This window comes from Oryzias melastigma, linkage group LG9, assembly GCF_002922805.2.
Source record: "Oryzias melastigma strain HK-1 linkage group LG9, ASM292280v2, whole genome shotgun sequence".
NCBI classification, from domain to species: domain Eukaryota; kingdom Metazoa; phylum Chordata; class Actinopteri; order Beloniformes; family Adrianichthyidae; genus Oryzias; species Oryzias melastigma.
Genome location: NC_050520.1, coordinates 30,930,032 through 30,955,597, shown reverse-complemented (window position 1 = coordinate 30,955,597; position 25,566 = coordinate 30,930,032). Strand labels below are relative to the sequence as shown.

General features: G+C 40.9%; 2 protein-coding genes across 9 annotated transcripts in view; one reads left to right on the top strand and one right to left on the bottom strand.

The window, feature by feature from the left end:
* The window catches only part of LOC112148858 (citron Rho-interacting kinase), a 64,033-nt gene extending 46,354 nt beyond the window's left edge, over positions 1–17,679 (top strand). For 2 of the 6 annotated variants that reach the window (XM_024276243.2, XM_024276242.2), the window contains exons 23-40: positions 182–340; positions 502–525; positions 1,351–1,521; positions 2,746–2,926; positions 4,994–5,082; positions 6,000–6,104; positions 6,193–6,395; positions 8,217–8,297; positions 9,916–10,051; positions 10,158–10,297; positions 10,386–10,478; positions 12,729–12,837; positions 12,937–13,065; positions 13,203–13,283; positions 13,367–13,445; positions 13,528–13,701; positions 13,811–14,099; positions 16,351–17,679. In XM_024276243.2, the coding sequence (XP_024132011.1) occupies positions 182–340; positions 502–525; positions 1,351–1,521; positions 2,746–2,926; positions 4,994–5,082; positions 6,000–6,104; positions 6,193–6,395; positions 8,217–8,297; positions 9,916–10,051; positions 10,158–10,297; positions 10,386–10,478; positions 12,729–12,837; positions 12,937–13,065; positions 13,203–13,283; positions 13,367–13,445; positions 13,528–13,701; positions 13,811–14,099; positions 16,351–16,374 (2,267 nt within the window). In that variant the 3' untranslated portion in view covers positions 16,375–17,679. The remainder of the gene's footprint in view (positions 1–181; positions 341–501; positions 526–1,350; positions 1,522–2,745; positions 2,927–4,993; positions 5,083–5,999; positions 6,105–6,192; positions 6,396–8,216; positions 8,298–9,915; positions 10,052–10,157; positions 10,298–10,385; positions 10,479–12,728; positions 12,838–12,936; positions 13,066–13,202; positions 13,284–13,366; positions 13,446–13,527; positions 13,702–13,810; positions 14,100–16,350) is intronic. The other 4 variants (XM_024276248.2, XM_024276247.2, XM_024276246.2 and 1 more) reach the window with 3 other exon arrangements.
* A 1,476-nt stretch (positions 17,680–19,155) lies between these two features.
* mtmr3 (myotubularin related protein 3) overlaps positions 19,156–25,566 on the bottom strand; it is a 39,135-nt gene continuing 32,724 nt past the window's right edge. The window contains exons 20-22 of one of the 3 annotated variants that reach the window (XR_002919699.2): positions 24,068–24,094; positions 21,818–22,107; positions 19,156–19,946 (exon numbers count right to left, since the gene is read on the bottom strand). Coding sequence is in view for 2 of the 3 variants with exons in the window: in XM_024276249.2 (XP_024132017.1) it covers positions 21,936–22,107; positions 24,068–24,094 (199 nt within the window). In the remaining variant the exon portion in view is untranslated. Of the gene's footprint in view, positions 19,947–20,864; positions 22,108–24,067; positions 24,095–25,566 lie in introns of those variants that run through there. The other 2 variants (XM_024276249.2, XM_024276250.2) reach the window with 2 other exon arrangements.

The window sequence follows — 25,566 nt, the reverse complement described above, 5'->3', positions numbered from 1 at the left end:
CTTTTACCTTTTAGAATGAAGAGAAAACTATAAGAGAACTTAAAAGAAGTAAGTGTGAATTAGATCCAAGCTCATAAACATAAAAGTCAGAGTAAAACCAGAATGGATCAAAAGAATTCTGATACAAATAATACACACTAGATGATGAAACAGTAAATCAAATCAGCTCTTTCAACCACAGCTCTCCAGTATAAGGAACACGGCAGCGCTGCAAACCCGGCTGCAGCGCGGCAGCAGATAATCATGTCCGCCATGGTGAAGTCCCCTGAACACCAGCAGGGCCCGACCAACCTGGCACCCTCCAACTCTGGACGCAGGAAGGACACACCAACACCCGAAGGTGAGTCCCAGCTGGTATTCAGCCTTCGTCAACCCCCCCATGGAACATTCAGTGAATGCAGTCCAACAGTGTAATCCCTGAAACATACTATCACAGTGTGCATACACACACATCATCTCCCCTTCTAAAGCCTCTACTATCCTCCTTTACGCACCTTTCAGAGAGAAGAACTGTCACTTTTGAAAGTAAGTGTTTCTAAGTTGTGGTTTATGCTGTTTGGTTCCTTTTTTCACTGCTCATTCTGCAACATTTACATCCTCGACAGGCCAGATTTGAAAAGCTCTGCACTATTTCCAACGTCTGACATCCCTACTTTTGCTGTGTGAGAAAGCCCCACAGTGCAAAGCTTTTCAAATCTGAAGCATTTTGTCGGTCGCTGATGCTTAACTCTAACCTGCTGAGTTGTTTGCGCCTGATTTGCATAACCTGGCTCTGTTCTTGAACCCACCTGCAACTTCACGTCACTCACAGATGCACTGCACAAAGCCTTCAAATTTGGATTTTGACCACAAGGTATTATCCAGTCATCCTGATTTATATAGTGGAAATATAAACTACAATGAAGCCTGTCGAAATTCAGTCATAACATTTTAATATAAACTATTTTGAGGCTTTTAACATCTATTTAAAATTGAGTTTAGATCTCGATTTTTAGAAATAATAAAATAAAAAATCTGATATGTTATCGTTGCAATTAAGGAGACATCCTGTGGTGGACGATCCAGCTGTTTTTGTGTGCTGCAGCAGACTTGATAAAACTTATTAAAAGACATTTTTGACACCAGGAGAGCAACAGTTGTTCTTTACAAGTGTTTTGTTTTCAGAATAGACTTGCACTTTGCTACTGTTTCCTTTGAAACCCCTTCGTCCCCCGGATCATTGCCTTTGTCGTATGACATGCCTTCACAGGGTTCGTTCCAGTGAGTTTTTCTCCGGCATGGTGCTCCGGGGCTTCAGGAGTGTAGTCTAAGTAAGGTTTGCTGTAAAGTGTGTTTGCTGGCTGTTTCCAGAGTACAGCCGTCGGCTGAAGGACAGTCAAAGGGACAGAGAGAGGGAACGGGAGAGGGTGATGCACCACAACACCCCACACCGCTTCACTGTGGGACTCAACATGAGAGCTGCCAAGTGCACCGTCTGCCTGGATACGGTTCATTTTGGGCGGCAAGCAGCGACCTGTCTGGGTGAGTATTGCAAATGAATCTAAACCATGTGTTAAAGTCAAGGCCCAGGGGCCGGATCCGGCCCTCCGGGTAATTCTATCCGGCCCTCCAGATCATTTTATTTTATTGTTATTAATGACCCGATGTTATCTTGCACTCATTTCTAACTTGTATAATTTTGACAAAATATATTTTTATGAAAAAATAAAATATTGAAAGTTATTTAAGGTTTAAGTTGATTTTTTCTGGAGTAATATTCCTGCCCTTTTATTATTCATAATTATGTTAAAAAGTTACAGTTTTAAAGTTTTAAAAATGGGCATTCTGCTAACTTTTTGGACTATTTTGGGATTTACTAAGATTTTTAGGCCATTTTGACGTTTAGCTAATATTTCAGCTACATGCTAGCTGTTTTGGCTAATTTAAGCTTTTTTTTTTTTAACGTTTTTTAGGTTGTTTTGAAGTTGGGATAATATTTACACACTAGCTGTTTTGGATAACCTAGGTTTTTTTTTTTTTAAGTTTTCAAGCTAATTTGAAGTTTAGCCTCTTTTTTATGGTACATGCTAGATGTTTTGGCTGACCTAAGGTTTTTTTTTTGTTGTTTTTTTAGGCTAATTTGGCATTTGGCTAATATTTTTGTGGCTATCAGCTTGGGTGTTTTCAGCTTTTAGCTTCAGCATTTTTAACTATCAGTTTCAGCATCTTCAGCAGCCAAATTCATCTTACAGCATTCCCTCTAGCATTATTGCAGGTAATGTTATATATCTAGTTTATAATTATGTTAAAAAGTTAGTTTTAAAGTTTTACAAATGTAGTTTTAGAACGTTCAATTAATGTTTAAGGTGTGTTTTGAAGTTTGGCCCCTTGTGCGATTGAGTTTGACAACTGATCTAAAGAGAGCTAGAAAATTCTTATTAAACCAAAACTTTTTGTATTTTCTATTTTCTGTTTTTTTCAAACCTTTTTTTGTTTTCTTGTGCCATAACTGCCCCAGTAAAGGAAACTTTAAGTTCTTATTTTCATTCTCTTGTTGTGATTTTCCCAATTGATTTTCTTCTGTCATGGTTTCACTGAAGGTTTGTCCTTTCCTGGTTTCAGGTTTATGTTTTTAATTTTATGGTTTATAGATTTCTCGCCTGGTCTTTTCAATCCCCGTTTCACTTACCTCTCTGTTCTTGTTGAGGTTTATTCTCCTGATGAGTCAGAGCTGAGATCACTTTCTTTTTCTTTCTTTCTCCTCAGAATGTCACGCCTTATGCCACCCGAAATGCTCCCCCTGCCTTCCAGCCACGTGTGGCATGTCCAGCGACTGCTCCCTGCACCTCTCAGAGGGCCTATGCAGAGACAAAGGCAGCTCTCCAGCACAACAGCTGAAAGAGACCGGAGGACACATGCACCTGGAGGGCTGGATGAAGCAGCCCAGGTCGGCCACGGACACTTCACATTGAATTTAATTGAATAATGATACATTTAAATACACTTTTATTTATTTAATGCCAGTTTGAAATCGTTTATGACACATTTCTTTCATGATTTCACATATATTTATTTGGATTTGTTTCTTCCAGCCCATACTGGACCATGAAATAATTAAATATATCATGAAATATTTAAATATGCTTTTTAATGGTTATTTTAATATTTTAATGCTATATATATTTAAACATTTATTTATTGATTTACAATTTTATTGATTTAATGCCAATTTTAAATAATTAAAGACACATTTATTTAATAGTTTCACGTTAAATATACTTATTTCTACCTGTCTCTTACAGCCCATACTGGGCCATGAAATTATTAAAAATTTAATGAAATATGTAAACATGATTTTAAAACGCAATTTTAATATTTTAATGCCTCATGTATTTCAACATTTAATTAATGATTTCATTTTTATTTATTTAATGGCAATTTGAAATAACTAATGACATGTTCATTTAATTATTTAATGGTGTATATATTGATTTCATTTTGTCTCTTTTAAAACTGCCTAGTAATAGATTTATATACAGGGTTATTTGAGTCTGAAGTTACATTTTAGAACAATAATCTGTTCCCTAATGGATCTTAAAGTCACTGAAACCCCTCAGATTAACAAAGACTTGTGGGTTTAGGAAACTTACAGCGAGAGTGGGCAACTTTGTTTGTAACTTTTTATTTTTTTGATTGACTAATTACACAGACAAATGAAATTTCTCTTCAGCGACGTTCAAATCTTTTTCAATTGTTGCTGACTTGGGAATATTTTTTGAGAAAAAATAGATGCATTTGTCCTAGAGATTAGTAGTATAAAATGATAAACTCCAGAAAGATTTGTGTTTATGCAGAGGCTTAAAGATTTTATGAATCTCATTTAAATATGTCTTGTAAATGCAAAAAAGCGCTAAAACCAGTTTCAAGTTTTCTATATTTGCCATGTATGCATCAACTTACATTACTGGAATTTTTGAGCAAAGCTCTCAGAATCACAGTTTTGATTAAGGGAAGATTAGGAATTTCTGTACAAGTTTAAATACCACTAAAAAGATCAAGTATGTGCACCAGAAAAACATAAAATAATAAATAAAAACAAAATGATAAAACAGCTTCAAACATTAAAACTTCCATCTTTTGGGTCTTTTAGACTGTTGTTCATGGTTTAAAACGTGTTTCATTTGAATGTAAGCAGGTTGTTTGAAGTGCTGTGAAAAAGAGGTTTTTACATGTCTAGTAACACACATCCCTCTCTTCAACCAACTGGAATTATCCCAGATAGTAGAAGTGAGTTTGTAATTGGAGCTCTTTTTGTTTGCATCACATGGACATAAAAGACAAAAACACAACAGGAAGAGAAACTGAGAAATCATTTACTTCCTGATTGATACTTTCTTAGTATAATTTTATTTGTATCTGTAGCTGTTGCTATTTCCAGTGTTAGATTCATTTTTTTCCGATACGCATCGATATTAGGATGTAAAAGATATTAGATATGTATCTTAAAATCGATCTGGCAGTGGGAGTAACAGCAGTATTGGTTAGGGATGTAAAAAATAGATCAAAAATTGATCGAGCAACTGCAGGATTGTTTGAAAACAAGAGATATGAACAAGGATAAGTTGGTTAAAAGGTATAAAATCAAGTACATAATTGATTTCTAACAAACTGTAGTTTCTCTTTATGTTTTTTTTCTACTGTCTTTGTCTTTTTATGTAAATGTGATGCAAACAAAGACGTCCAATAATAAATGTATTGATTTTTAGTGTTTTTGGTTAAAGAATTGAACTGTATCATATCGCCAAAAAGTTAATTGTTTTCTTTATGTATTGATTCATGGATCATGTATCAAGATGTGTAACGAATTGTGTATGAAGGAAATATACACACCCCTAATAGATATCCTTTACAATCTGCATATAAATACTAAACAACATTTTAAATCATTTAAATAAACAGGATTTAGATTTTGCTGAACATGAATGTTAAATTGACTTTTGTCTTGTATTTGCAGGAATGGAAAACGAGGCCAGGGCTGGGAGAGAAAGTACGTGGTCCTGGATGGGACAAAGTTGTCCATCTTTGACATAGAGCCCAGAGAAGGTACAGTTAGACCTGAAGGGTTCACTTATTTAACATTAGAACTGGGGCTGTTACGATTAGTCGACTAATCAACGACTAAATGACTATTAAAATAGTCGACAACAAACATAATCGTTGATTAGTCGTTAATTTATATTATATGGAGTCAGACTGTAGTAAAGTTAAAATTTATAACAGCATTCTGCTAGCTTTTTGGACTATTTTAGCATTTATTAAGATTTTTTTTGCTATTTTGGAGTTTCAGCTGCATGCTTGCTGTTTTGGCTAATTTAGTATTTTTTCCATTTTTTAGGCTAATTTGGAGTTTAGCTAATGTTTCAGCTACATGCTAGCTATTTTGGCTAATTTCGTTTTTTTTTTTAGGAATTTTGACATTTTTTGATTGTTTTTTAGGCTATTTTGGAGATTATATTTCAGCTACATGCTAGCTGTGTTGGCATATTTAGAATTTTTTTTTTTAGGCCATTTTGGAGTTTAGCTAATACTTAAGCTACATGCTAGCTATTTAGGCTAATTTAGTATTTTTCCAGTTTTTTAGCCTGATTTGGAGTTTAGCTAATGTTTCAGCTGCATGCTAGATAATTTGGCATTTAACTAATATTTTAGCTGGCTTTCAGCTTCATCTTCAGCTATCAGCACTAGCATTTTCAGTGACCAAATTCAGCTTACAGCATTCACACTAGCATTATCACAGGTAATGCAATATATCTAGTTTTTAGTTAGTTTAAAGCTAATGATTGCTAAGATGTGTGCTTTATATCCAGTTTGCATACGACCCGATTAGTCGACTAATCAGAAAAAACAATCGGGTGATTAGTGGACTCTTAAAATAATCGTTTGTGGCAGCACTAATTAAACCTCAAATATCTGCTGGAGTTGCTGTTGTCGCCTCCCATCGTTGTCGTCTTTGCTTTCAGACTCGGTGAAGCCTCTGGAAGAGTTTGACCTCTGTCTGTCTGATGGAGAGGTGCTGGTTCATGGAGCAGTCGGAGCATCTGAACTACCAAACACCGCCAAGTCAGGTAAACCAAGTTCTCCAAATGGTGGAGTTGGAGCCTCGCTGTAACAAGTCCCTCTTAATCTATTTCTTGTCTCTGCTTCCTCTGTCAGATGTCCCCTACGTGCTGAAGCTGGAGTCCCGCTGCCACACTCCCTGCTGGCCCGGTCAGTCCATCTACTTCATGGCGCCGAGTTTCCCCGACAAACAGCGCTGGGTGGCTGTGATGGAGTCCGTGGTGGCAGCGGGGCGAGCCTCGCGAGAGAAAGCGGAGGCGGACGCTGTGAGTGACTGCAGCAGAGAAGCATCACCGAAGGCCCGTCACACTCCTGATACCTGCAGACATTAATCATAAACGCCCCGTGTCTGTTCTGTCTGCGCTTACACTGGTTAAAGATAGAAATGCTCCACTTTTCACTAACATGTCATTAACTTCTGCTTTTCTTCTTTTTCTTTGTCTTTCTCATCTGCTTTTCTTCCTGTCAACACTGCACCTGTGTCTGTCTGGATGTGGGCATGTGTGTTGTTTTTTTAAATCCCTCCTCTGTTACCTCCATTGGGTTTTATTGCACACAGGTTGCAATGTTCAAAAGACAAATGGTTGTGTCTCCTCTGGTCCAGGTAAAGAGTTATAAAGAAATGAAGACCTCTTTGAGGTGCAGACAACACCTTTGTTGTCGTTTTTGTCCTTTTCCTCATGATCTCACCTGCATCTCCTCCTCAATCTCCTTTGCTTCTTCCTTTACAAAAAATATAGATTTTTTCTTTTTTAGACAAACAGACGTGTGACAGTATGTGATTGTTTCTAAATTGACTTAATCCAGCTGTCCGCTCCAGAAGAGGAAAAGTCAGATCAAATTGTTTTTTTTTTAACCACTTCTCTGAGACTGGGACTCAAGTCACTTGATTCAGTGATATAATGTGAGATCTGGATATAAAAATGATTGTGTTCCACCACAAAAGGGAGTGACATCATCAGATTGAAAAAGAGGAAAAATTGGGTATCTGAAGCGATCTAAAGCAAAACGCATTTGTCATCAAAATGATGGAAGACCCCCAACACGTTTTACTTATGTTCTGATACAATCTGACAGGCAGACTGATGTGGTTACTTATTTAAACCTCTTTACTGAAGTTATCAGGAAGGCTGGTGTTGTTGAAATGTCAAAATAAAATACAAACAACACACTATGACTTATAAGCATTGAGTAAGATGCCACTGCAGTCACAAAAATGTCCCCTAAAACCTAAAATATACCTTTTAGAGTCTTACTTTTTCATTCTTTTTATTATTACTTTTAGGGATCTGGGGTGTCAAACATACTGTGCCGAATCCGGCCTGTCATATGGTTTTATCCGGTCCAGTCCTGAAGAGAAAAAAATATTAGGAAAGAAAAGCAAGTTTCTATCCCACTCCTGTGGCGAGTTATGGTTCTTTGAAGAAATGACCGCAATGCGTAATTCCGCCACTAGGGGGAGCAAAGGAGACGCAAGACCGGCATAACAAGAGACAAGAAATAAACACAATAAACAATGTATTAATAATGTGATAAGGCTACTAGGTTGTTTGAGGCATTTTTTCCCAACTGAGAAAAAATCAAAACAAAAAAATCTGCAGATAAGAAGTTGGTGTTTTGCTGGTATGTTAGTGGTCAGGCTCACTGGAGATCAGACGGATTAAACCAAAATTAGTTGGAACCTCTTATTTAAATATTCCATCAAATCCATGTTATCTTAGTTTATGAAAAGTAATATGTATAGTGCACAGAAACTTTTAATATAGATGTGTTTAAAACAATTTATGGTCTACTTTAGGGGGAGTTTTGTAATCCATCTAAATGTTTTTAATTTAAACCAAGAGGCCAACACCTTATTAAATTAAATGTTGTTGCTTGTAAAATGTTGTAAATGTAATAAATTTTGAACATTTTACTTTCTCAAAGCAGATAGTTTTTAGTGGAGGTTCATGAAGAGATGTGGAACTCACGACTTAAAACTGATACTTGAAGTCTGAGACTGACCTGTGACTTGGTCCCGCCTCTGACCCACCGGGCCCTCACCAGTCCTCCTCCCTCCTGCTCTCCCCTCGAGGTCATTGTGAGGAGCTCCAGCTGACTTCCCTTTTCTGCTCTTTCAGAAGCTCCTCGGAAACTCTCTGCTGAAACTGGAAGGAGATGACCGGCTGGACATTAACTGCACCCTTCCTCTCACAGACCAGGTACCAGAACTCAGTCTCTGTAGAACTCGTGTCAAAGTCAAGGCCCGGGGGCCGGACCCGGCCTGCCGGGTAATTCTATCCGGCCCTCCAGATCATTTTATTTTATTGTTATTAATGGCCCAATGTAACCCCGCCTTCGCCCATCAGTAGCCGGGATAGGCTCCGGCACCCCCGCGACCCCGAAAGGGAAGAAGTGGTTAAGAAGATGAATGAATGAATGAATGAATGAATGAATGAATGGCCCGATGTTATCTCGCGCTTAATTCTAACTTGTGTAATTTTGACAAAATATAGTTTTATGGAGAGTAAAATACTGAAAGTTATTTAATGTTTAAGTTGATTTATTCTGAAATAATATTCCTCCCTTTTTATTAATCATAATTATGTTAAAAAGTTACGGTTTTAAAGTTTAAAAATTTGAAATTCTGCTAGATTTTTGGACTATTTTGGCATTTACTAGGATTTTTGGGTATAGAATAGCTAATATTTCAGTTAAATGCTAGCAGTTTTGGCTGAATTAGGCTTTTTTTCCCTTTTTTTAGGCTATCCAGGAGTTTAGCTAGTATTTATAAGCCAGCTGTTTTGGTTAATTTAGACTTGTTCCCCTTTTTTAAGGCTAATTTGGAGTTTTGCTAATATTTTATTAGCTACATGCTAGCTGTTTTGGCTGATTTACTGTAGAAGTTTTTATGTTTTTAGGCTATTTTGAAGTTAAGCTATTTTTTTCAGCTACATGCTAGTTGTTTTGGCTGTCCTAAGTATGTTTTTATTTTTTAGGTTAATCTAGCATTTAGCTAATATTTTAGCTGGCTATCAGCTTCAGTGTTTTCAGCTATCAGCTTCAGTGTTTTTAGCTATCAATTTCACCATCTTCAGCTATCAGCACTAGCATCTTCAGTGGCCAATTTCAGCTTACAGCATTCACACTAGCATTATCACAGGTAATGCTATATATCTAGTTCATTATTATGTTAAAAAGTTACAGTTACAGTTACAAAAAGTTATTTAAGATTATGTTTATTTACTCTGGAATAATATTCCTGCTTGTAGTTTTTATAGTTAGATTAAAAAGTTTTTTTAAATTTAGTCTTATAGTCTTCCATTTTCCTGATTGCTTTGTCCCATTTGGGGTCGCGGGGGTGCCGGAGCCTATCCCGGCTACTGAAGGGCGAAGGCGGGGTACACCCTGGACAGGTCACCAGTCTGTCTCAGGGCCTCAATCACACACACATCCACTCTCACATTCACACCTAGGGGCAATTTAGACTCACCAATGAACCTATGAAGCATGTTTTTGGACGGTGGGAGGAAGCCGGAGTCCCCGGTGAAAACCCACGCATGCACGGGGAGAACATGCAAACTCCACACAGAAAGGTCCCAGCCGGGATTCGAACCGGGGCCTTCTCGCTGTGAGGCAAGAGCGCTAACCACTGCGCCACCGTGCAGCCCTCTTATAGTCTTCAATAAATGTTTATCCTGTTCGGTCCGTGACCCAAGGTGTGTTTTGGATTTTGGCCCCTGGTGTGATTGAGTTTGACACCCCTTCTGTATCGTCTCAGCACTTCATCAGTGGATCTAGAGGCAGAAGTATTATCCTCTTCTTGTTGCTGTTGTGCAGATCGTTCTGGTGGGATCTGAGGAAGGACTGTACGCGCTGAACGTCATCAAGAACTCCCTGACCCACATTCCAGGACTCGGGTCTGTTTTTCAGATACAAGTCATCAAGGAGCTGGAGAAGCTGCTGATGATTGTTGGTAAGAGCATCAGACATTTATCATGATTTTAAATAAGATGTGATACAAAGAGGAGATCCACAGGAACATCCATGTGGTGTCCTCTTGCGTGTGTTGTGTCCTGCAGGAGACGAGAGAGCCTTGTGTTTGGTGGAGATCAAGAGGGTGAAGCAGTCTTTGGCCCAGTCCCACCTCCCCAGCCAGTCTGACCTGGCCCCCTACATCTTTGAGACGGTGAAAGGCTGTCACCTGTTCGCCGCTGGGAGGGTATGTCACCTCTGTCGGCGTTCAGATGTGTGTCTCTGGTATTGGTAGCTCCTGCTGCCACACTTTCATTTATTATCATTTTTTGTAGGTCGACAATGGGCCGTGTATCTGTGCAGCCATGCCAAACAAAATCACCATCCTTCGTTACAATGAAAATCTGAACAAATACTGCATTCGTAAGGTGAGTGAGAGACAGAGAAATAGTCAATCATCTACTATGATACATGATGAATATGACCAAATATTCATGTCCGTTCATAAATGACACAGCAGATGTTCTTATCCTTATGAAACAGCTGTTTTTACACGGTAGTCTTTCCCACTCAGATTCCTTTTCATTAAACAGTCTTCAAACTAATATTCATAGAGGCTCATGAACTGCATCAATTCTAGTTTGTTAAAGTAAAATACAGTTGATTGGAAACTGTGCATATGAGCTGCAACCAACTGAATTGAAGGTAAATATGTACATAAAGGTGCAAAATATATTCAACATTATGTCAATATTTAAACTCTTTTGATAGGAATTCTGTCAGAGGCCTTATTAACATTAAATATGTTGAGTTTTCTAGGAAACTAAAGTGCTGTATCATACCAGAAATATGTAACTGTAGGTGGTGGGAGTATCATGGTTTGTGCCTACTTTTGAAGCCTAGACAAAGATGACTGGACACTTTTGACCTATATTTATTTAAAGCAAAAGTTGACTCATGATGAGAAAGACATGAAAGGGGAAGCAGGGCGGCATCGTGGTTAGCGTACCCGCCTCACAGTGAGAAGGTTTGAACCCCAGACGGAAGCTTTCTGAGTGAAGTTCTTCTCCCTGTGGATTCATAGCTTTTTTCCTGGCACTCCACTTTCTTCCCACAGTCCAAAAACATGTTTCTTGGTGACTCTAAATTGCCCCTAGGTGTGCATGTAAGAGTGTGGATTGGGGTTATCTGGCCCTGCAACAAACTGGCGACCTGTTCAGAATGTACTCAGCCTTTGTCCTACAGTAGCTAGGGGATCCTTTGTGTCAGGGCTTACTGGCTTGGTCGGTGGTCGTTGTGACTTTCTGTCGCTGGAATGGCTGAACATGGCAGCCTCACTGCTGTGGAATGGACCCTGTGGCTGCCTCAGTCTGGGTGGGCACTGTGGGGATGTTCCTGTGTCTGAGATCGCTCCTGGGATGAGTAGATTCCCAATTTCCTCTCAGCAGAGCCAAACCTTAAGTTACTTTTATAAGTATTCATTGTGTGTAGGGTCATGGGATGTGTGTATCAACATGTGGGGGGAGGGTAAAGGGTGTTTTTTTAAAGCTTTCCTAGGAAAGCATTTAGAAATTTTATAACTTTTCAACAAATTGAATACAAAGAGTTGCTTTTCCCTTTTAAGCATTGTTTTTTACAAGAGCATTGGAAGTTTGCAGGTGAAGGGGTAGACCAATTACCTTCATCTTTCTTGTTATTTACAAGGACTTTAGATCAAACCACATTTATCCTTTTACACAATATCTGTAACGGTTGGCTTTACATACTCCGATTACTTGGACCATGTCCTATAGAATGTGTGCATTTGCATTTTCAGAGAGGAAGTCAACTTTTCTATAACATATTTTCCTTGAACTGTGTTTATTCAGTCCTCAGCTGTTGGAGGTTCAGGTTTGAGACTTTTTGCTTGGTGTCGTAGCATGTAAAAGACTTTCTTGTCCTTCGAAGTTAAAAGGAAAAGTAAACACTAAGACATTCCAGAAAAATTCCACCCAAACATTAGATCCAGTTGTGGTTTGGGTTTGTAATTGTGAAGCGCTTTGAGCTATGCAAGGAGAGATTTGGTGCATGGTGAGGTGCTTTTGTGATTGATGGATTAGGGTACAGCAGCCTTGTAACCCTAAGTTCTGAAGATATATGGATTAAAATGTTCCAAATACCTTTATCTATAATGTAGTTATGTCTTCTGTAAAGAACAATCTCTTTGTATTGTCTTCCTCAAATGAAAAATAGCAACTTAGTGTCACAGAACAGGCACACGGCTGGTTCCAACTGCAGCAGGTTTATTAACACCTCTAAAAGTCCACAAATCGAAACAGTCTCAGGCAGGCAAAAGTCAGCAACCAGCATGAGAGCATCAGAGAGCAACCAGAGTGATCCGGGTCCAGGCAAGGGTCAGGGCAGGCGGCAAACAAGCAGAATCAAAGATGAAGCAGGATCAGGTAACTAAGAGATCAGTTCAGTATGAAAGGCTGAGTAGCACAAACAAAACTTCACAATGAGAGAGGCTCTGATCAGTGCTCAAGTGTCCTGTGGGTGATTAGAGACAGGAACTGTGCTGGGGTTGCTGGGAGATGAAGAAGATGCAATACTTTTTTTTCCTGTTTGTTTATGTCACTTATTACTTTTTAGGGTATTAACTTGTGACTCTTCTTCTTCTAAAACTTTCTGTCTCACAGGAAATTGAAACTCTGGAGCCCTGCAGCTGCATCCATTTAACCAGCTACAGCATCATCATCGGCACCAACAAGTTCTACGAGATCGAAATGAAGCAGTACGTGCTCGAGGGTAAGACTTTGTGACTGTTGGACCAAAGCGAGCTGCAGAACTGTATAACCTGTATGGAAGGAGTGTGGATTAACTCCAGGATCACTTCTTCTCCTGCAGAGTTCTTAGACAAGAACGATGTGTCGCTGGCGTCGGCGGTGTTTGCGGCCTCCTCTCACAGCTTCCCCATCGCCATCATGCAGGTGGCCACCAGCATGCAGAAGGAGGAGTACCTGCTCTGCTTTCATGGTATGTTAGTGCTCCGTTTTCCAAACCTTAATGCTTTTCCTTTAACTGTTTGCATGCGTAGTTGTTTGACCCATCTTCTTGCCTTGCGATTGCTTGTGTTATCAGCCAGTTTGCTGAAGGTGTCGTTTGTGTGACAGAGTTTGGTGTGTTTGTGGACTCCTACGGACGAAGAAGCCGCACGGAGGAGATCAAGTGGAGCCGCCTGCCTCTGTCTTTTGGTAATCGTTGCTGTTTTCTCTGCTGGGTTAAAGGTTTTTACTGTGTGTCACCACTGACCTTTGCCTGTCCTCTTCTGATGCAGCCTATAGAGAGCCCTACCTGTTTGTCACCTACTTCAACTCCCTGGATGTTGTGGAGGTTCAGGGACATGCAGCTCTGGGGTGAGACACATCCACCTCCTTCCGTCTGTTTGAAAACTGCCTCACTTTGGTCATTTTGTTGCATCTCTGTGCTCATTTCCAGTCCGACGGTGCTGGCCCACTTGGACATCCCGAACCCTCGTTACTTGGGTCCAGCCATCTCCTCTGGGGCTATTTACCTCGCGTCCTCCTACCAGAACAAGCTACGGGTTATCTGCTGCAAAGGAAGCCTGATCAGGGAGTCTGGAGAGCTGCAGAGGACGGGCTCCAGCCGCGGGTAACTCATGACATGGACACTAAAACCTTTAAGATCTTATCCACCCACTTTGGAAATCCTTGATTAATGAGATAAACCTGAGGTGAGTCTTCTTCTGCACTGTCAATAGAAGTCCCAGCAAGCGATGCCCCCCCACATATACAGAACACATCTCCAAGCGTCTGACTTCGGGCCCCGGAAGCCATGACGGCCTACATCGTGAGCCAAGCACCCCTCATCGCTACCGCGAGGGCCGCACAGAGTTCAGGAGAGACAAGTCTCCTGCCCGACCACTGGACAGGGAGAAGTCGCCTGGCAGGGTGCTGGACAGCCGCAGGGAGAGGTCTCCGGGGAGGTTTGGAGACAGCACTCGACTCCATGCCGGGTCTGTCAGAACACAGCTCGCCCCTGTTAACAAGGTAACACTGTCTACATGCTGTCCAATCATAGTGGATGTAGTTGAAGATGTTATCAGTGGTTTAAATGATTGGTTTGGTCTAATAAAGAATTCATAAAAAACACTTTAAAGGAGGAAAAAACAGGCAATTAATTACACTATTCACAATGAGATTGATATTTATTACCCGAAATTAAGACAATAATAAAGATAGACCCAAATAACAAACATTGATCATGTCAATATTTCAACCATTTGCTGCAATAACAGCTTGACAGTTACGTCTCAGCTCCTCACTAGACTCACGATGTTGTTCTGAATGTTGCACTTATCCACTAGTGCTACAATGCAGTTCTTGAACTTGAAGGTGGAGTACAATCATCCTTCAGTTAATGTTTACTAAACCATGTCTGAGAGGAGAGGTCCTTAAGTTCTGGTCACTGGTTCTTAAGTACTGGTCATTGATCTTTAGGTACTGGTCATTGGTCATTAGGTACTAGTCATTGGTCTTTAGATAATGGTCATTACGTACTGGTCATTGATCTTCAGGTAATGGTCCTTGGTCATTAGCTACTGGCCATTGGTCATTAGATAATGGTAATTGGTCATTAGGTACTGGTCAGTGGTCATTAGGTAATGGTCATTAGGAACTGGTAATTGGTCATTAGGTACTGGTCATTGGTCTTTATGTAATGGTCATTAAGTACTGGTCATTGGTTATTAGGTACTGGTCTTTGGTCTTTAGGTAATGGTCACTGGTTCTTAAGTACTGATAATTGATCTTTAGGTACTGGTCTTTGGTCATTAGGCACTGGTCATTGGTCATTAGGTACTGGTCATTGGGGCGACTGTGGTGCAGCGGTAGGGCGGTCGACTCCTGATCAGAAGTGAGCGGGTTCGGCTCCCGCCTTGCCCACGCCTTGTGTCGAAGTGTCGTTGGGCAAGACACTGAACCCCGAATTGCCTCTGGTGGGAGGTTGGCGCCAGTGTTTGGCAGCGGAACCACCACCAGTGTGTAAATGTGTGTGTGAATGGGTGAATGGGTCTGTGACTGTAAAGCGCTTTGGTCCCTTGAAGGAGGGTAGAAAGTGTTATACAAGCATACGCCATTTACCATTGGACTTTAGGTAGTGATCATTGGTCATTATGTATTTGTCATTTATCTTTAGGTAATGGTCATTAGGTAATGGTCATTGGTCATTAGGTACTGGTCACTGGACTTTAGGTAATGGCCATCAGGTAACTGTCAACGGTCGTTAGGTACTGGTCATTGGTCTTTAGTTAATGGTCATTGTTCATTAGGCACTGGTCATTGGTCATTAGATACGTACTGGTCATTGGTCTTTAGGTAATGGTCATTTGGTAATGGTCATTGGTCATTAGGTACTGGTCACTGGTTCTTAAATGCTGGTCATTGATCTTTAGGTACTGGTCATTGGTCTTTAGGTAATGGTCATTGAGTAATGGTCATTAGGTACGTACTGGTCATTGGTCTTTAGGTACTGCTCATTGATCTCATTGGTTGTGGTCTGTCACTCAGTAGTGTTTCCACTTCTGGATCCGTCACAAACTCTTCCAGCAGTTCTGTGTCTTGAATTAAAGTCTGCTGATGACATTTTGAGACATATCAAGTTCACCAACAACATCTACGGGCGCACTATGACCAGCTGGTGCTGATCATCCGTTTAGTGACATCATGTTTTTAATGTCTGTTTGAATGATTAATTCCAAAGACTTACCGTGAAAAATCATCTTTTTATACCCAAAGAATGTTGAAATTGATGCCAAATTGAACAGGTTTATCTTTTAGTATTGTTTGGTTTTGGATCCAATAGGCAAGACACACTGCACACAGTGAAATTATGACCATTATGACCATTAAGTGAAAAACACTAAATGAGGTGCATCTATCACCACAATACTATCGCCTCCAAAATACTCGGTGGATGCCTTCGACATTTTACTATAGGCCTAATTTATTGCGAGTAGTGTAAAAACAAGATTTTACAATTCAGATTTTGTAGTCATTTGATTGCTGATATTCATGTTTTATGTCATTTAAATGTAAATGTATACAAGATTAATGTAATCTACGACATAATGAAACACCACAGCTCTTGTTTTAGAAATAAACTCACGCTTCCATCTTCAGATGACAATGCTCGAACAACTTTAATACGTTTGCACACTCAAAACTTTTCAAACTATGAGTGAGCAGCAGAATGTGTCGGGTGCAGACGTTTTCCATCCTTTGCCCTTTCGCTTGTCTGCAGGTGTGGGATCAGTCCTCGGTGTGAATCTGGAGGCTGAAGAGAGCGTGCGGGAAAAGCCTTCATTCCCTCCGACTGCAAGCACACAAACGCATCGCCAAGGCTGACCGTCAGCCCTTTCGCCTGTACATAGTGCTGCCTGAGTTCTTGTTCAGCAACACCAACCTGCAGCGGGTGACGTCTCCTCAGACAATCCTCTTCTGTGGCTCGTGCTTTCGTTTTCCCACAGTGGAATTGGCGGCAGGGAAACCACACCGACCGGCGGGTCTTTATAGTATATAATCAAAGCTGTACATATCACAGGGAGTTTTTATAGATAAAGGGAATCTCGGCTGGAAAAGCCACATCTATTTTTGTTAAGAAAAAAAAGAAAAAAGCTTCTAGAGGTGAGATTATTGATGATGTTGGTTGAAACTAGGGAATCGGGTTCTCCTTAAGATCTGAATTTCACTTTTTTCAAACCGACTTTTAAACGACTCACTTAAAGCATGAAGAGGTTTGACGGGCAACGCTTTGCACAAGAGCTTGGGTTTGAACAGGAGACTTTAATCTTGTTACATGACCGCTCCTCTTTTTTTTTTTTGATCAACCGTTTGGTCCTCTTCACTACATAGCCTTTAATATACAACAACTGCATATGATTGCTTTACTGACGTCTAGCTATAACCTGTAAACCAGCAAGTAAGCATTGTTTTGCTGCAGGTGTTCCTCGTGTCGTTTTTAGCAAACCTAAGATAAAGATACATGCCCGATGCCGTGCAGTCAGGCAGGCAGAAGCTGCCGCAGCTTGCTCCTAGTCCGCCGCCATCGCTGCTGCTGCTCGTGGTACATGTCCTCTTTCTGTGCAGTGATATGAACTCTATCCGTCGGGGGCTGTTTCTTTAAGCTCAGCGAGACCACCTCCATCCAACACATCGACGAGCATGACTTACCGAACGCTTTCTCTCTTCTTTTATGTGTTTATCTGCATTCAATAAGTAGGTGTTGGTGTTAGACAGTAACTTAAGACTTTCTGAGTTTTTAGAGATGTAAATCAGAACATACATTAAACATGATCAAAGCATGCGTGTTCTTCTTTGACTGTGACACCTCCCACACATCACAGAGAGCAGGAGTCGGTTCATCTAGTTTATTTTTTTCCTTTAATTCTACAACAAGGTAATGCTCTGAAAAGTAAATCCAACAAAACAAAATATTCAGACGAAACAAGGAGCACTTATAACAGGAAATCGCTATGTACAACTACACAATCCTCTGACAGACACGAGGTTGAAAGTGCTTATCAAAAATAAAGGGGGGGAGAAAAGGAGGGAAGAAGAAGAAAAAAAAAAATCAAAACTGATCCCTTTGTGAGAGACCCGTAATAAAAACTGCTTGGCACCAATCTCCGAGAAAAGAGACGCATTCGCACAGTCGCACTAATGCTCGACGCATCCACGCCTTGAGTGATTACTGGGCCGATGCAGTGGAGCCTCTGGTGGAGGAGAAGAAAAGCAGGTGAGGAGCTAAGAGGAGCGCAGCTGCCCCCTCCATCGGGCTCATGACACCACCCAAAGGTGCAGCCCTCGGCGTCTGCCTAATGCTGTGCAAAACAGGAGTTTCTCTCTTTTTTACTTTATAAACAATTCACATTCATGGATTATTAAGCAAGACGAGCTCGGCGTGCCTGTGATGGAAAAGCGGAGAGAGAACTAGCCGTCCTTCTGCATCCACTTTCTACGTTTGAGAAACGGATGAACCGGATTTAGACGACATATCAATCCTCCACCCGCCCGACAACCACCTTCACATCCAGCAGGTGGCGTCAGGAACACTCGGGCCGAGCAGCTGCTGCGTGACGAAGCGGAACCGCGCCGCTGATCGCGCCGTTCGTTTGTGCGTTTCGTTTGATAGTCAGAACCGTGAGGGGGAGTCGAGAGGCCAGGTCCGTCCAGATGTTAGGGCTGCCACGATTAGTCGACTAATCAATTATTAAAATAGTCGACAACTAATCTAATAGTCGACTAGTCGTTACTTTATATTATATGGAGTCAGATTGTAGTGAAGTTAGACAAAGTTGTGAGCATTCAGCACCAAAAAATGTACTTTTTATATTTGAGTCAGTAAGACCAAAACTTTATCTTGAGTGAAAAATTAGGAATATAACTTAAATCAAACTCATTTTGACAGGTGACCTTTGACCCTATATACCCTTTATATGTCAAATTGATATTAAATTGTTACATCATCTTGAGGGGCGGGGCACCTGTCAAAACGAGTTTGATGGATGGTGTAGGGTCAAAGGTCACATGTCAAAATGAGTTTGATGGAAAATATATTCCTGATCTCTTTTTCATTTGATTTAATCTTGTTTTAATCCCAGAAACTAATGAAGGGCAGAGGCTGCACGATTCATTAAAAGTCTAATAAACTATCATCTTCATTGTCTTTATTTTTAGTATTTTTAGTTGGTAGGGCTGCCATGATTAGTCGACTAATCGATGACTAATTGGCTAATAAAACAGTCGACAACTAATTTAATAGTTGATTAGTTGCTACTTCATATTATATGGAGTCAGAGTGTAGTAAAGAGGAAAATTATTATGGCATTAAGCTAGCTTTTACGACTATTTTGATATTTATGAAGGTTTTTAGGCTAATTTGGAGTTTAGCTGATGTTTGTCTGATGATGTAGCTAATTTTGCATTTAACTAATATTTTACCTGGCTTTCAGCTTCAGCGATTTTAGCCATCAATTTCAACATATTCAGCCATCAGCACTAGCATCTTCAAAGGCCAAATTTGGCTTACATTCACACTAGCATTTTCACGGGTAAAGCTATATATCTAGTTTTTAGTTCGTTTAAAGCTAATGATGGTTAAGACATGCGCTTTACATCCACTCTGCGAATGACCCGATTAGTCAACTAATAGAATAATTGTTTGTGGCAGCCCCATTCGAAGTACGTTTCAGATCAATAACAAAAGGCCTCCATCAAGGAAGATGTGGAAAGTAGGAGTCACTCCGCAATTACACTCTCAGTGTACAAAAGAGTGTGGGATGAAAATAGAGGTAGCTTTGGTCCAAATTTTGAATGAAGTCATTTTTGTGGGAGCATTTTCCTTTTAGGGGTTTAACCCTTTAACACCTGAGGTGACGCTTAAACACAACATTTTTGACATACTGTAACTTTTCAACCGTCAACACGATAATTCCAGCAGATTCTACTGGAATTATCGTGTTAACAATAAAAAAATGACAGTAAAACAAAGAAAATCAAAGAACTGTAGCCCCGGCGTTAAAGGGTTAAGGAGGTACTAACACTCTGTACCCCCCCTCATCCCGCTGTGATTGGCTAATGCAAAGTATCCTGAAACAATTAGTTCCGCCAAAGCCACAGTTCAGAAGACGTCTTTCAGTCATGAACACTGATTATCCCGAGGCCGTTCAATCATCTGGATGTTTTCGGAGCAACTCGACAACAGCTCAATAAATAAAAGGAAAGGTCGCATTTGAAAGGGAAAACCACTGCAGCATCAAAACAGGACAACCTGCTTCTATAATTTAAAAAAAACTACACACCTTTCATCTCCAAAGCTTGCAAAATATAGGTATTCTTCTGCAATTATTAACAAAGGAAAACAAAGCATTATAAAACTGTGACTAAGTGAGCCACTATTAACGGATTCTATACATTTTCTTAAATGCTATATAGGTATCTGAATATATTATTTTATTTACTTATTTTACAAAAAAAAAAGTGTGCAAAGAGGTCATTGAATGGGTGTGCCGCAGAGCGCTAGTCTCGGTGAAGCTTCGCTCGCACGTCTCATGTGGGTTTACAGGAGAACTGCTCTCCATTCGTTCTGATGGAAACATGTCAGATTGAGTTTCTGCTTAGAAAGTTCAAAATGATTTACCCTAGAGCAGGGGTCCCCAAACCTTTTCTTTCCAGGGCCACATAATGCAATGTAATGTCCAATGCTGCAACAGCCAAATTTCCTAGCTTGGGATGAATAAAGTATTTCTATTCTATAACTGTTTTCTTCTCTGATGTGGGGATGGGGTCGGTTTGTAGGCTAGCAGAAAAAGTGTAACAATCACAGCCCAAACGTTAAGATTTATGGCTTTCCAGAAAGCCTCACGTAGCCAATTTCTAAATAATTCATTTCTGTAGTCTTCATAGAAAAAAAAATTATAAAACATTTGAAAAATTAGATATACCTGCGATAATGCTAGTGTTGATGCTGTAAGCTGAATTTGGCTAGTGCAGATAGCTGAAGATGCTGAAATTGAAAACTAAAATCAGTAAAGCTGATAGCTGAAAACCCTGGAGCTGATAGCTAGCTAAAATATAAGTCTAAAAAACTTTAAATAAATCTAAGTAAGCCAAAACAGCTAGATGTAGCTGAAATATTAGCTAAATGCCTTATTAGCCAAAAAAAAGGTAAAATGTTGAATTTAGCCAAAACTGCCAGCATAAAGCTAAAATATGAACTGAGTCAAAAAAGCGAGCATAAAAAGAGCTGAATATTTTAATACCTGAAAGAGCTGAAGAGCTATGGACGTCCAAAAAATGTACAGAAGAAAAATAAAAAGAATAAAGAAATCAATAAAAAGTGAATGACCTTCAGTATGAATGCTTTACAGCATTCATACTATTAAACCAAGAAATATTCTACGCTCTCCTGTCATAGTTCACTCTGCAGAAGGGTGGAATAAAGTCACGTTCTATGTGGGTCTTGATCAGCAGAATGAGGAATAAAACAATGATGCGTCTCTGATAGTGTGTGGGGGGGCGGGCCAAATTTGGCGGCGTAGGGCTGTAGTTTGGAGACCCCTGAACTAGAGGAGTAAAAAATAAGAAATAAAACTCATTACCAGGCTGAACGTGGAGAACGGATAGAAGGGTTAAAGGAAGTAACTGTAGCGCCTCTGCAGTCCGGCAGAAACTGACAGCTCATCAGTTCACGCTCTGCAGACGAGCAATAACAGCAGCTGTCAGCTGGTCACGGCCGGGGCGGCACCCGGGCTTCTGTCTGAAGCTGCTGTAAGATTTAACGCAGGAGTTTCACCAGCTCACTGCTGTCAAGAATCACAAAACAAGCCTGGACTTCAGGAATCAATAATGACGAGCCGGAAAAAAAACATTTAAAAAAAAAACCTGACATGAAGGAGCTGCTGCTCACAGCATGGAGCTGCGGTGGAGTTTGTGAAAAGCATATTTTTGAAAAGTGTCTGGAATAAAAGTATAATCAACGATATTCAAGATTCATTTCTGAGGCTTGAAAATTTAACTTTGTGAAAGGTTCCGATAAATGTAAATTGACAGAATTTGCACCACTGAGACTTTGGGCGAGCGAAGTGAGACGGCCCGCTCTGCTCTGCCCGGGTGTCCATTCTCGCTCGTCTTTCCTCAGATTGCGATCCCGTCCCCGACACAAAGCCCGTGTGGAAACGTCCTTCACACACTTCCCTGTGCACACCTACCATTCAACACTTCGCCGATTCATCCCTGCAGCACGCACACAAAATAAAAAGGGACATTCTGTGTATCTTCAGAAGTGTCTGTGTCAGCAGCTGGTGGTACAGTCCGCCCTCCACCCCGCTAGTTGGAGCTGGCTGTGATGGGCTTCTCCAGCTCCAGGTCCAGGGGGGGCGAGCTGAGATGAAGGCTGCTGTAGCAGGTCTTGCAGACTCGGCTGGGCTCGAACAGCTGCTGGCTTGGCACGGGGATCTTCTGGTCACAGCAGCTGGCGCAGAAGACGTTACCGCAGTTCCTGCAGAGAGACGCAGACGCATCAGTGTGACAGAGCCGCTCCACTGCTCCTGTTACCACACGTCTCCTGGGCCCTGTGCTGGCGGCAGTAATAAAAATCCCTATATAGCTATCACAAACCAAAGAAGTGTTTGACTCAAGCACAGACTCCGCCTTCCAGAGACGTGTGATAATTCCCAGCCAGCAAGGCTAAGTGAGCCCCATGTGGTTTAAAAGTGGGCAGAAAGTGTGGTCCTGAGTGGGTTTGTCCACAGTTCCTGTGGTGGCCCCATCTGTGTTTGGCCACATTGGCTTAAGTGGGGACTCAGTGGGTATGCTTGCTATGCTGGCCAGCTGCTCCGTGGACAGCGGGTCTGCTCGCTAAGGCAGAGCTCGTTAGCTCGATACAGATAAACTTGCTAGGATGCGACAGCGAAGCAAGCTAGCTCTGTACAGACAACCTTGCTAGCATGTTACAGCGGCGCTCACTAGCTCTGTACAGATGAGCTTGCTAGCATGATACAGAAGAGCTCACTACCTCGATACAACGTAGCTCGCTAGTTCACTACATCAAAGCTCACTAGGTCGATACAGCGGAGCTCGTGAACATGCTATGCTGTGCCCCGGGCGGCAGGCTAACGTAGCAAGCATACCCACTGAGTGCCTACTTAAGTCAATGTGGGCAAACACAGGTGGGGCCACCACAGGAACTGTGGATAAACCCATTCGGGGCCACATCTTCTGCCCACTTTTACACCATATGGGGTCCACTTGGCTTTGCTGGCTGGGAAGTGCTGATGCAAGCAAACCCCAAACCCTGCTGTGGATCTTTCCTACATGCTGTCATAGGTGAGGTGCTCTACCACAATATTGAAAGGCCCACTCCAATGAAAATGGTGTTTTTAATATGTTCTTGTGGCATTTTTCTCATGATAAAGGACCTATATGATGAAAATTACAATTAGAATAGCATATACTAAAATATTTAAAAAAGATGATAGTCTCAAGGTTATGGGGTGTGGCCTTCCAACAAGCTCACTGCTGATTGGAGGGAGTGGTTGCCATAGAAACAAAGACTCAGACCAGTGACTGCCTGCTGACGATTTATGGTTCCAACATGGCGACTGACTTGACCTCATTTTTATTGGAACCGGATGCAAGCGTGACATCAGTCACTCGGTCCAGTTCTCATATACAGTCAAAGGTGTGGGTAAGTGACGGCGGGCTTAATAATCCCGCCCAGAATTTAGAGGTGAATTTCTAGTGAACTCCTGCCACTCTGCAGAAACTATATCCTAGAAAATGACTTTTTAAAATGTATTTTGGCTAAAAATAGCAGAATCATAATGAAAAGACAACAGATCAAAAGTAGATTGGAGTGGGTCTTTATGACTGAACACACAGTGAAGGATTCAGAACCACATGCTCAGATTCAAATGTAAGGCCATGCGCTCACACCCACACAGACAGAGTGCCCTTTCACCTGCATTAAACAAGAAATATTTCATTAACACCCTACAAGTTGTGATCAAGTCTGCCGCTTTGTTCTGACTGGACTTAGCGGCGTCTGACGCCAAGCCGTGCTGCTGGGGGGGTGGGATGCAGGGGGGGCCGGTGCTGGGCAGCATGCTGCCTGGGTGTCTGCAGGGTGGGAGGTAAATGTGTTGCCATGGTGGGTTGAGGCTGAAGGGAGGGGATTTCAGTTTTAATGAAACGTTTCCGTAAGAATCAGTCAGCCCTCGACCAATCACAGCCGGCCTGCTGACCGCACAGTGCCCACGACCACAGACGGTTAAAAACACTCAATGGAAACACGCTTTCTCAAAAAAAACCAAAGAAAAACATGAAAAGACATCTTTGTATGAAGCTGCTGCTAATCAAAACTGAACGGGAATGCAGCGGGGGGGTGGGGTAAGGAGCAGGTGGGTGCAGCAATGGTAGAGAGAGCGGGGCAGGGGAAGGACCGGGGAGCCGGATCTCACCAGACCTCCTGGACAGGCTCCCTGCCACTGTGGAGGAGGAGAGGGGCAGACAATGGGTAAGATCTGGCTGAACAGTGGAGAGAACAAACACCACAGAGGAGCTGCCTTCAGACAGGCTGCTGCCAGTGCACAGCGCTAATCCCAATCCTCCCTTTCACTCTGCGGCTTCACTTCATAAAAAAAAAGGAAGTGAGAAGCACTTAACCGAAGTGGAGATGCGATAAGAGCAGAGGAAATGCCTCAGCAGATGACACGAGACTGAAACAGACATTACATTTCTTCTGAAAGTGTCATCTCGTCCCACGATAACAGAATGCCGATTCAAACCATCAGGCAGTCACGGAAACTAAACAGTCTCACAGAGAATCGGCAAAACATCTGAAAACTTCATGATGTGAGCTGTATGTTAAAGACCAGTAGGTCACCTGTGTGTCAGACTCTGATGGAGCCTTCTTCCTTAACAAAAATCCCAAGGCACACCAGAAATTAAAATGTAAAAAAAAAACTCTGTAGTCTGTATTGATGAACGGTCCCTCCATGTGCATTTTATTGGAATAATTGAGGCACAAAAAGCTGTTGTTCCCAGGAGTTGTGATAAAACTAATCAAAAGTGTAACAAAAACTTTTTTTTTATTGCTTAAATGTGTCAACTTAACCTTAATACTATTTCTTTCTCCTTTAATTTAATTTTTACTTCTATTTAAAATTAACTTCAAATTTTTCAAGTGTTTGAAGTCTAAACTTGATCCGACCCTCCAGATCATTTTATTTTATTGTTATTAATGGCCTGATGTTATCTAGCACTTATTTTTAACTTGTATAGTTTAGAATAACATATATTTTTATGGAGAGTAAAATATTGAAAGTTATTAAAGTTTAAGTTTTTTTGGCTAATTTATGCTTTTTTAAACATTTTTTAGGCTGTTTTGGAGTTAGGCTAATATTTACACACCACTTTTCTCAGTTATTTATGATGTTTGAAGTTTAGCTATTTTTTCAGCTACATGCTAGCTGTTTTGGCTTACCTGTGTTTTAAGTTTTTTAGGCTAATTTGGGGTTTAGCTAATATTTTAGCTGGCTATCAGCTTCAGCGTTTTCAGCTATTAGCTTCAGTAATTTCAGCTTTCAACTTCAGTGTTTTCAGCTATTAGCTTTAGTGATTTTAGCTATTAGCTTAGGTGATTTCAGCCATCAACATTAGCATTTTCCGCTATCAAATTCAGCTTTTAGCTTCAGTGATTTCAGCCATCAGCTTTATCGTTTATAGGTATTAGCTTCAGTTATTTCAGCTATCAACTTCAGGATTTTTCGCTACCAATTTTAACATCTTCAGCTATCAGCACCACCATCTTCAGCAGCCAAATTCAGCTTACAGCATTCACACTAGGATTATCACAGGTAATGCTATATATCTAGTTCATAATTAAGTTAAACAGTTACGGTTTTAAAGTTTTAAACATTTAGTTTTAGAGTCGTCAATAAATGTTTTTCCTGTTCGG